General features: G+C 40.3%; 1 protein-coding gene across 2 annotated transcripts in view; it reads left to right on the forward strand.

Annotated features, from left to right (window-relative positions):
- The first annotated feature begins 212 nt into the window (after window positions 1-212).
- Window positions 213-12,010, forward strand: part of dysf (dysferlin, limb girdle muscular dystrophy 2B (autosomal recessive)) — a 362,566-nt gene continuing 350,768 nt past the window's right edge. For both annotated transcript variants that reach the window (XM_039751919.1, XM_039751924.1), the window contains exon 1: window positions 213-432. In XM_039751919.1, the coding sequence (XP_039607853.1) occupies window positions 345-432 (88 nt within the window). In that variant the 5' untranslated portion in view covers window positions 213-344. The remainder of the gene's footprint in view (window positions 433-12,010) is intronic.

Below are 12,010 nucleotides of genomic sequence, written 5' to 3' on the forward strand. Positions count from 1 at the left end.
TCACAAGCGGAAACTCTTAATAAGCTGAATGAAAATAGCCATCTGATGTCAGACTGCCACCCAGCCTGCACCACCACCAACTCATACAGACAGGTAGATGGAGGAGAGCCAGGCAGGGCGTGCGCTGACGAGCTGTGCCTTTAAGAGCTGCTGACCCGATCATGAACTGGAGGAGTAAGGGAGTGAGAGAGAGAGAGAGAGAGAGAGAGAGAGAGAGAGAGAGAGAGAGAGAAGAAGGAGGGCGACAAGTGACTAATGCCTCTGTGGACACAAACAGAAGCAGCTGCAGCAGCGCAAGGTCGGGACGCACAGGCTAAGACCCTACTGATTTTACGCCCCACGCCATGCTGCGAGTGTTCATCCTCAGCGCTGGCAACGTGCAGACCCCTGACACGGACATCAGCGATGCCTACTGCAGCGTCCTTTTCCAAGGTAAGGAGTGCCGAGTCACTGGGCACTGGCTGCTGGGAATGCGCAACCCCCTCATGTCCAGTCCGGCCAACGGACAGCTGCGAGCGACGCGAATAAACAGAAAGGCATGTGAACAGGCAAAGGCTGAGGCGGGGACAGCTCTGCTGTCTGGTTGTCCCGCAGCTAGTACCCGATTGTCCGGTGAGCGCTAGCTGTCCGTTATCTTCCTATAAACTTAAATGATGTTCCGTCACGATGCGGCAGCTACATTCGAAATTAAAGGGCGCATCTCTTCTGCAGTCGTCTCTTCTGCTCTTGTGCCAAACACACCCGGGTGCCCACATCCTGCAGCCGGTGCGTAATTCTGTCTTAACGGTCGGGCGGCGGTCTGCTCTCCCTGTCCGTCCGTTTGTCTATAGTGTACAAAAAGATTTGACCAGGATTTTCAAGCCATGTACAGTACGTAGGTCCAAAAGTTAATCAATTTGTTTGTCACTCATACAATAACCAATCAATCATGCAGTTTAGGAATGAATTCAATTCAACTTTATTTTTCCAAGAGAGAACTGGATTTGTTAGCAGAGCTTACAAAGAGAATACTAGGTAACACTAAAAGAACCTGACAGAGAACACAGCCGTCAAGTATAAACTTTGTAGAAATACATACATTAAACATAATAAGTAAACATAATTATAGTGTGACATCAGATTCTGCATATTGCACATAAGCTCAGAGCAGACTATACTTTCTGAGAAGGTTGGCATCCTTCAACATCTGCAGTAAAATGCTGCAGATGTTCTACCAGACGGTTGTGGCGAGTGCCCTCTTCTACGCGGTGGTGTGCTGGGGTGGCAGCATAAAAATGAATGACGCCTCACGCCTGGACAAACTTGTTAAGAAGGCAGGCTCCATTGTAGGATTAAAGTTGGACAGTTTAACATCTGTGGCAGAGCGACGGGCACTAAGCAAACTCCTGTCAATCATGAATAATCCACTGCATCCACTGAACAGTGTCATCTCCAGGCAGAGGAGTAGCTTCAGTGACAGACTTTTGTCACTGTCCTGCTCCACTGACAGACTGAGGAGATCGTTCCTCCCCCACACTATGCGACTCTTCAATTCCACCCGGGGGAGTAAATGTGAACATTAATTTTATTTTAATTCTTTTCATTTTTATTACTATTTAATTTAATATTGTTTCTTTGTATCAGTATACTGCTGCTGGATTATGTGAATTTCCCCTTGGGATTAATAAAGTATCTATCTATCTATCTATCTATCTATCTATCTATCTATCTATCTATCTATCTATCTATCTAATAATTAAGTGAGTCAACCAATCATCAATTCAATGAATTAATCAACTGATCAGCCAATCGATCATTCAGTCTGCAAATCAATCATTCAATCAACTAAACAATAAACAAATTATCCAGTAAACGAATGAATTAATGAATCAATCAATCAATCAATCAATAAATCAATCAATCATTCAAGTAAACAATGCACAAATTACCCAGTCAACAAATGAATGAATAAATGAATGAATGAGTCATTCAGTTAGCAAATCAATCACTCAATCAACCAAACAATTATCCAGTTAGACAGTGAGTCAATCAGTCAATCATTTGTTAATGCATCAATCACTTAATCAACCAATTAATTAAACAGCCAATGAACGAATCAATGACTGAAACAATCAATCATTTAGTCAGAAAACAAATCAATCAATAAATCAATCAAACAACCAATCAATCAATCAATTGTCCAGTCAGTCCATCAATCAAGTATTTAGTTAATAAATCAATCACTCAGTCGATCAACAAATCAATTACCCAGTCAATGAATGAATAAATCAATGAATCAGTCATTCAGTTAGCAAATCAATCAGTCAATCAAGTAATGAATTATCCACTCAGTCAATCATTTGGTTAATGAATCATTGAATGAATTAATCAGTCTATGCAGCATTTTGACAATCTCAGTCTTTCCCAGTGCACTTTAGAGGCCAACATAAATCCATTCTGAAATCCTGTAAATCCTCCCAGTATGACATTTCACCAGGGGGCGCCATATCAGCTCCTCAGCTCCTCTTTTTTTCTCTGTCTCTGTGCTTTTTTTATCTTTCTTTTCAGGTCATCACTTTTGTCCATCTTCCAATTACTTGGTTTGTCTGCCCCCATGTTAGATTTATATCCTGTTCTGCCTGCTTTCAGCTGCTCATGGCCAATCTGTCTGTGGCCATTTCCCTGTAACTTTCATTCTGCCTGTCCTTGTTTATCTTTTTAGGCATTTGCTTCTCAGCTCATCTGTTGCCCTTCAGCTTGGACACACTGCCCACTCTTTCACTCCATTGTGTGTCCCATTTCACTCCATACCCTGTCTGTCCATTATCAGATGACCACCTATTCAAACAGGTTGATCTATCTGATATTTTCCTTCAAGTCCTGGACTCACTGACCTTAAATTGCTGTTAATGCCATCCCCAAATGGAGGTCATTATTCAAAATTAAGTTTGAAGTCAAATTAAGACTTTCATAAAATGCAAAAATTAGAAAGGTGCTATGCAATCAGTACACTGTAATGAGTGTGGTTTGAATTTATCGTTCACTAAGGGGTGAGTGTGGTGGTGTAGTGCTTAGTGCCATTACAATCATGAACTAAAAATTGCTGTTCACCATTCTCTGCAGACCCCCAGATGACTCACCATGTGACCCTTCAAACCTCCAGCCAGCTCACCAGGTGACTCTTCATTGGTCAACACTTTTAAATAAGCTGTAATTTGTGGAAAATTTACAAGAAAGGCATGTGACCCTGACATAACCCTGTAGGGTGAATGTGGATGGGAGCTGTGGCGGACTGGTTCCTGGGCCAGGGCACATCCTTGTTGCTTCCAGTGACCCTGAACTGGATCAGCAGGTTAGAAAATAAATGGGGAGTCTACATATGTAAAGGGTTACTATTGATAGGTGCTATATAAAGTAAAAGGGAGTGTGCAGGTGTTTCCTTTTGACTTGATCAAGTGGGTTCTGACTCTGACACCACATAGCTTTTTTTGTGCTGAGCCTGGCTGGCAGACTTACAGGAGCTGGCATCAGGTGAAGATCTCTGGAGTTTTTTGCAAACATGTTCAGGACACAGCGTGATGTAGAGGTACACTGCTAAATGTAAGGCCTCAGCCTCTTCAGAACAAGAGTGGAAGGTCCTCTGGTAGATAAGAAGTAAGCCTCACACCCAGACTGAAAAGTTTAGGTTATTCAGATGAGAGTATGGGGAACTACCCAGTGGTCAGATGGTGGATGATCTGCAGTGGTGCAGATAAAGACAATGATTAACTTCTCACTTGTAGCGATCAAAAGAAGGCTATTTCGGGTTCAAGTGGCTGAAATGAGGTGCCCCTGAGAGACTATGGTTCTCACTGCCCGTGACAGGGCAATGGGGCACTTGAGCTGCTATGGGTATCTATTGAAGTGGCCCACAATGAACGGGTGCAGACTCACAAGGTGGGCTTACATCCTTCAGCTCTCTTTGCTGACAAATCAGAAATATCTGAAGAACCTGGAGACTTTTGGATCAAAGAAATGGCTGAGAAGGTCAGGTGTGTGGCCAGCAGGAAAAGTGGAGCACAAGTAAGGCGCAGCCAGAGGTGTGTCTTTTATTATTTAAAGCAGTCATTAATATTTGAGTACAATAGGAATATTCAATTTCCATCTCTGAATTCTTTTAACTGGTTTTCTTCATTGTTTTTTTCAGTAGTCAGCGTTCATCTCCATGACACCTACCAAGGCGAGCAAGAGTCGGCTCCTTTCTTAGATATTCCCAGATATGTTCAATGCCATTCATAGATGTTTGTCTGGTGTATGTTTGTGTGTGTCTGGGGAGTACGTTGATGCTCTGTTATCGGGTAACATAATATTTTAGTAAATAAATTGAACGCTTTTGACTCTCTATCTAGTGCCAATGTTTGTCAGGGTGAGTCACAGACTGGTTGGACTGAGCTGCTGTTAATGTTAGTCTACATGACAGTCGGTCACAAAAGCATACCATGGCTGTCTCGGTCGGTGCCGTGTGAACTCTCTCCAGGAGGGCAAGTTTAGCGACAACCTTGTAACCTTTCTTTTATATGATGCCATGGCACATAAAGCACAAAACATCAGACAGATGAGCCTATTTTGTGTTTGCAAGGTTCAAAACACCTGTGCTCTTTATTGCTTCATTTCTATATTACCCTCTCATTATTTGTCAGCTGTTGCACATGAAAACTCACCTCTATGTGGAGCGAGTCACAGGCTAGTTACACTAAGTCACTGGATATGTCAGACTACACGAGCAGAAGTCATGGGAGCACAACATGACTGTCCCTAAGTCTATAAGATTGTTGAAATCAAGTCTGCGACAGAAAACCGTGTAGGGTAAGAGGGTCTTATGGCAGAATATGTGTTGTGATGATCTCAAAAAGTCCAAACCTGACAAAAAGCACAGAATAATTATCATTTACTTTAAATGAGGAGCACATTCATTAAAGGCTACTTTTAAAAATATAAAGAGATGAAAATCAGGAAAATAGAACCAATGGGATAAGGAACTAATGAATTGAAATTAGAGGTGGATTTGGGATGAAAATCCAAGCAGACATGGAGAAAACATTAAGACTCCACATAAACCATGACTGGGTTGCAGGATGTGTCAAATTACTAGCAAAAAGGCAAATGAGTTAAAACTGATGTCACACTACACAACCTTTTCAACATTGTTCAGTCGTAGCCTTCATTTGCTTAATTTTAGAGTCATGAATGCAATTGTGTAGTGTGGCATCCCCAGTGAGTCTGCCATGGAGGTCTACGTGCAGCCACCAATTTTGATTGGCAGTGAGCTCATGAGATTTTCAAAATTTGAAACTGTGATAAAACGTTTTAAGGAAATTGTGTAATCAGTCATCTCCTGCAATTGCTCGTCCTCAAAGTAGTAAAATCCAGCGAAAGCAGACGTCAAGTTTGACATGCACCCCAATTCAAAATCAGCTAGTGATCTACCAGTCAGTGATGAGGTCAAACTCCACAAAGCCAACGTTTCTTAACCAAAGGCAGAATTAACCAAACCAAACAGAGCATAAAGCTCCAACAAGCACAAAAAAGATTTTCTGCCAGTGAATGGGAGCATGGTATTATTTAGGAGTATTATTTAGGAATTCGTGGTGCTGCAAATCTAAGACGGGTTGAAATCTAAGTAATCAATGTAGACCCCAGCGTTAACGTTTGCAGTGCCTCATACAGTGTTAATGTTTGTGATGCACCATATGTTGGAGTGGCATATGCAATGTACTTATTACTCAAAATGTTTGTGATGCACCGTCTTTTGGAAAGACAGAAACATAGCAACCAGAAACTTTATTAAGTTGGATAAAGGATTATGAGATGAAACAAAGTCTGTAAAGTAACCAACATCTGTAATAGGGAGAACTACTGATCGAGATGTCAAAATTAAAAAGCTACACTAAATCATAGATTTAGAAACATAAAATAATTACGAAGTGCACCACACTGTTGCAATTGAGACTTCATGTGCAATACACTTCTGGTCATCCTCTCATAACTATGTGGTAACAACAGCAAAGAACCCACAAGCTGGTGGTACCCATACAAAGCAAAATGGCACCATAGGAAAATGTGAAATACTTCCAGCCACATTAAAAGAAAAACAAACAAAAACTAAAAATAAATTATTGAAACAGGTTTTACTGTATATAAGAACCAAATGGAGTAAAGGAAGACACACTTAATATTTAAAACAAACCAGATTATGAGAAAAGAGATCCTGACAACAAGAATTGCTTTAACAAGCCAATGCCACAGCAAGCTAGTAGTGGCCACAGGTGTCTTAAATGAGGCTTTCAGGTAACTGTTTATCTAATTAAAGCAATCCCCTAAGACAGCCGTTATTGACTGGCACTGCAGTAAGGGAGAGAAGACAAAACAAGATGAAATGTGAGCCAAACTGAGATAAGTGAACAAACAATGGAAATGACAGAAAACCAGAAGTGTAATCCCAACAGTTGAGGACTACACCTTATGCAGATCAGATCAGTCATCTAGCATGCAGAGAAAGAGATAAAATTAAGTAACCACTCAGACATCCTGACATTTGAAAGGTAAGCAGCAGTCCAGCATGTTCACCTCATAGAGAGCAGCAAAAATGAATGCCTCCCAGACCTGTTTCTTGCAAATTTAATTAAATGTTTTGGGGTGGTATTTTAATAAAGTGGTTAACTCTAAAAAGGGCCCTGTGATTCTCTGGCTGTCTTCACGTCTTACTGAGCTCCTTCACCTCTTTGCACCTGACTTGGATTAAACAGATCAATGAATGTTATGGTACAGGCTTTACAGAGTTTAGAAGGGTAATTATTGTCACGTGTATATGGCCAGTGCCTTGATTAGTATAGTATAACTACCTTAGCTTGAAACCTACATCTTCCTTACTTTGAAGATCTCAGGACACATTTGTCAGAGTGTAATTGTCAATTTAAATCAAACAGGACATGTTTTTTCCCATGTACAGTGAAACCTCGGGTCACGACCGTAATTCGTTCCAAAACTCTGGTTGCAACCCAATTTGGTCGTGACCCGAAGTAATTTCCCCCATAGGATTGTATGTAAATACAATTAATCCATTCTGGACTGTACAAGTTGTATATAAATATATATTTTTTGAAGACTTTTAAGCACAAAAATAGTTCATTATACCATAGAATGCACAGTGTAATAGTAAACTAAATGTAAAAACATTGAATAACACTGAGAAAACCTTGAGCAAAGAAAAATAACATTGCAAGAGTTCACACTATAGCCTTACGAACCGCTCTCTGTAAACACTTTTTTTAATGAGTTTTAAGCACAGGGAAAATAAATGAACATTTGAAAAATCCGTAATTTATACAAAAACTAAGCATATACAACCAAGAAAACTAACCTTGAATGAGTCGAGTTCTGGCATGAAGGAAGTGAGGAGGAACTGGGTGAAGAGGAGATTACAGTTTTGAGGTAGACTGTGATGATACGGGTTCGCTGCATGCTCCCATCTCGCTTCTGGGAGCCCTTAAACCTGTCACCGTCTGTAATGTTACCGATGAGCTTGACAGTGAGGCACTACAATGGAGCAACCGGATGGTGCAAAAAGTGCCAATTGCTTTTATTAAAATCAACAAAACAACAATCAAAAACAAAGTCCAAGTTAAATAAAGTGCAGTGCTTTTAGAATCCTTCAATAAGTAAATGATCCCATAAAAACAGAAGTGAAGTGGAGGTTAAAATCCAATAGAAAAAAGTCTTCATTAAATACGAGATTAAAACAATGCTCTAATCTATCTCTTTAAAAACAAGCCCGGTTCATTCTTTAACTGCCTTTTCGGCCTTACTGCCTTCTTTAACTGCCTTCTCTCGCTCGCTCACTTGCTCTCTTGTGCTCTCTCTCTCGCTCGCTCGCTGCACAGGAATTGCACAGGTAGAGACTGAACACGTGCGGAAATCATCGGCACGAACGAACCAGAAGGGAAACTGGCTTGTTCGTCACCCGAGTGTGAGGTCGTGAACAGATGCAAAAGTTTAGCGAACTTTTTAGATCGTAACCTGATTTGTACGTGGTCTGAGATGTTCGTGACCCGAGGTTCCACTGTATTATGATGGATGGGCTTAAGTTGACAGCGTAGGCCAGACTGCTAGCAGTGCAGTGTCATATACCACCATTGATTAAATTAATTAAGTGATGTAATGTATGGTGTTATCCTCAAACAAAACCTTTCCAAGGATGTGTAATAAATAAATGAAACTTATACTCCAATAGGATCTAAACAGTAGGCATTCCCAAAACATGACCCATTTGGACTAGTGCCTCATGTCTAAGCCCTCATTTAGGCGCCTGACCCAGGTATATTTTGAATAGTTTGAGTTGACAAAGATCTGTTGAGTTGAAATAGACCATACTTCACACACATTGATGAAGAGTGTAGTTTATTGTTGACTGAAAATTTAACTGAAAGGTCTCAATTACAAAACCATCTACATTATCTATAGGGAGGCACTCTTAACTCGAGGCCGAGTACAGGTGTGTGCTCAGTGATGGACTGGCATTCCTTCCATTGGTGAATCCTGCCGGGCACCTGGTGTGTTTCTAAATTGAACCAAGCTGGGCTCAAGCCAGCAAGCCAGCCAACAGTATTATCTTACTGTTGCCACAACTGTCTATAGAAGGCTTTGCGGATATCTTTTAAGGAAAGTAGTGGCAATCTTGCTTGGTTTTCCACTTTGTTAGCAGAAGGACGGTTAGTTAAAGAAGACTCCAGCATACGAAGATCAGAAATTCACAGGGCATTTCGAAACATGAAGTTGTTAAACCAAGTGAGGTCAAAAATAATTCAGAACTAAAGCAATATGCTCATGAACTATTGCCCTCACAAAGTCTTCCTTTTATTGTTAGACACAACTTGGATAATTTATAGACTGTAACAGGGAGGGCAGGAATTAAATAAAGAGTAGAACGTGAGACAAAACTGTCAAAGGAGAAATGCAGGGGGAGAGTCAATAACCAGAATATATCATGGATGCCAAGCTGAAACGCAAGACATAAATTAAAGTCAAAGAACAGGAAAAAAACAATAAGCATAGACATCTTAAAAATAATAAGAAGAGGTTTAGGTTTGTTTGTTTTTATTGACCTACAAACTTGGGCATTTTGGAAGTTCAAGATTTTGACCGGGTGGCACAATGGCGCAGTGGCAGTGCCTGTCAGTTAGGAGACCCGGGTTTGCTTCCTGGGTCCTCCCTGCATGCAGTTTGCATGTTCTCCTCGTGTGGGTTTCCTCTGGGTACTCCGGTTTCCTCCCACAGTTCAAAGACTCGCAGGTTAGGTGCATTGACGATTCTAAATTGTCCCTATTGTGTGCTGGGTGTGTGTGTTTGTGTGTGCGCCCTGCCCAGGGTTTGTTTCCTGCCTAGCGCCCTGTGTTGACTGGGATTGGCTCCAGCAGACCCCCGTGACCCTGTAGTTAGGATATAGCGGGTTGGATAATGAATGGATGGATGATTTTGATCTTTATACTGTTACGGTAAAGACATCATGTGTTGCACACTCTTGACCATCCTGCATAGCACCAGCCTGGAAAACCTGCATCCCAAAGAGCAAACAATGAGGACTACCATTATAAAACAAAATAGTGTTTTTGGACCTGACCATGTAACTCTCTGACCTCTGAAATCACCCAGAGTGATATCTCCATTATTATTCAGCAAAGGAAAAGGCTGAAAAAATATAAAACAAAGTCCAGATCATGACACCTGAGACATGCAGAAGTTTATCAACTTAGTATATTTAAAGGGTGAAAAACAAATGCAGACAAAACCAATGTACCATGATCATAATAGTAAAACTATAGAGGAACACTGGAAGCAAAAAATACAGTATTGTTTGTCCAATTCTAATGCCTGTATTAAAACTCAAAAGACTTATTTACATCTATCGATGTTTTTCATTTGTCTCCATTCCCCTGTTACTCACTCTTAAAGGCTTCTTTACATTTTTTTATTGGCAGTTCCACTTTCTGCAATTAGCTGCTTTATGCAAACCTTCTCTTCTTGATTTGTGATTCGTAAGTGTATATGCCTTGGCACGTTTGGTAACAAATGGGAGAACACAGAGAGGTTAGTGATCCAAAGTGCTAGCGTTATAGTGTAGATGAACCAACAAAAGGACTTAGTAAAAACTAGATTTCTAGAATGTCCTAAATTGGAAAGTCTCAATTTGTTTTGTGCATTAAGACAATGACTTTTATATTGCTACAGCAAGTCTTCAACTGCTCATGTTTAGGAGCAATTTTAATAGTCAGTAATAAAATCTCTTCCTTCAAGGTTGTCCTTTGAGGAGACACACTGAAGTACAAAAGCAAAAGTAGCCTGGCACTTTTACGAAAGGCACCAGAACATTGCATTTGGTGAGCAAGTGAAATATACGAAATGACACAATAGGTGTGAAAATAAAGCACTAAGATATCTGAAACTTAGACAGACAGAGCTTTATTTGTCCCCAAGGGGAAATTTGTTTTTTACAGAAGTTCATTAAATAAGTAAATAAATAAATACACACACTTTGGTCTGAACACACACCAGAATGACAATAAAGCAAGAAAATTTAAAAGAGGGAAAAGAAAAGTTCTGACTTGGCAGTCACAGAGAGGCATTATACTGGCATGTTGAAGTAAGTATAAAAGAGCCCCCTTAGCGTTTCTCCACACACTTCTTCTGAATAATTTGGTGGCTAAAGGTACTCAGTGTTAGTGTGTCATGAAGAGGATGTGCAGCATTGTTCATTACGCTGGTGCAGCCTATCCTGGCAGCATCAGGTAGAAGGGATACACCTACTCTGGACAAGGCACCGGCCCCATCATACACTTATTACCACTTTATCTAATACATATGTCACAGTTCTCTGAGAAAATCTCACACAGACACCGAGAGAATAATGACCAGGCCATAACGAAGATTACCTAAACTAATATCAGTTGGTGCAGATTGTATCATAGTGTGAAAAAACATTTAAAGAAGTGCGCAAAATGAGTCCCCTTCTCTGCACAGCATCCGTCTAGTACTGCAATGTCATGGTGGGAACAACCTTGAGTGGGAAAGGTGCTATATAAATAAAATTTCTTCTTATTATTATTATTAACTACACGCAGGGCTCCCGATGAGCTCTCATTAACTCCTCAACTGCTTTGAGCAGGTTGGCCTGAAAAGTCTCAAATTTAGACCCTGGAGGGTCACAGTGGCTGCAGGTTTTCACTCCTGACACTTTCTAATTTAGCATTTAGTTAGTTGCTAATGGAACAAACTTCTCTTGCCGTCACTTCAGTTGCTTTCTATTTAAGATTCAGAACCCTTTACGGTTTGATTTTTTTTTTTCTAAATGACCAACCAGACAATAGAGTGAGCCAATAGACGATAAGTAATCTCATTTTCACTCAAACCAAATTTCAGCATTAGTTCTTACTGTTAATATAATCCATCAGCTTAATTCGATAACCATTTAGTGCTCACATTCTGTCATGCCAGACATTTCCAAAACTGTTGATTTTATTTAAGTTATTTTACAGCACCATCCAAATGCTTTGTGGACCACAGCTTATTACTCATATTTCTCAAACCTTCATTTTTTTTTTATTTTCAAGTATCTTATTGAAACATACTGTTTGATGGACACAACTTCTGGGTATCTGGTGGCCCACTCTGTGTCGCAATAGTGTTTGGCTGTCATTTATGGAAACAACAGTGGTTCTTCAAGGCAGTGCCATAGGTAAACCATGTTCGGTTCACAAAAGAACTATCCTCATAAAGGTTCCAGAAAGAAACTTGTATTTAGATTGTAATAGTTCAATATAAAATAACTAGGATGTTAAGTCCTTATTTACTGGGCCACTGCTCATGTTTTCTAACCTGCCATCTTGCTATATATCCCGTTATTCTGTTTGCCCACCACACCCCTTCCATTGACATTCCGTTCTGTTGCTGTCCTTGTGCTCCTTCATTTCTCTCTCCTTCTTTCTGTCCATCTTACATT

Source organism: Polypterus senegalus, chromosome 4, assembly GCF_016835505.1.
Source record: "Polypterus senegalus isolate Bchr_013 chromosome 4, ASM1683550v1, whole genome shotgun sequence".
Lineage (NCBI taxonomy): Eukaryota > Metazoa > Chordata > Cladistia > Polypteriformes > Polypteridae > Polypterus > Polypterus senegalus.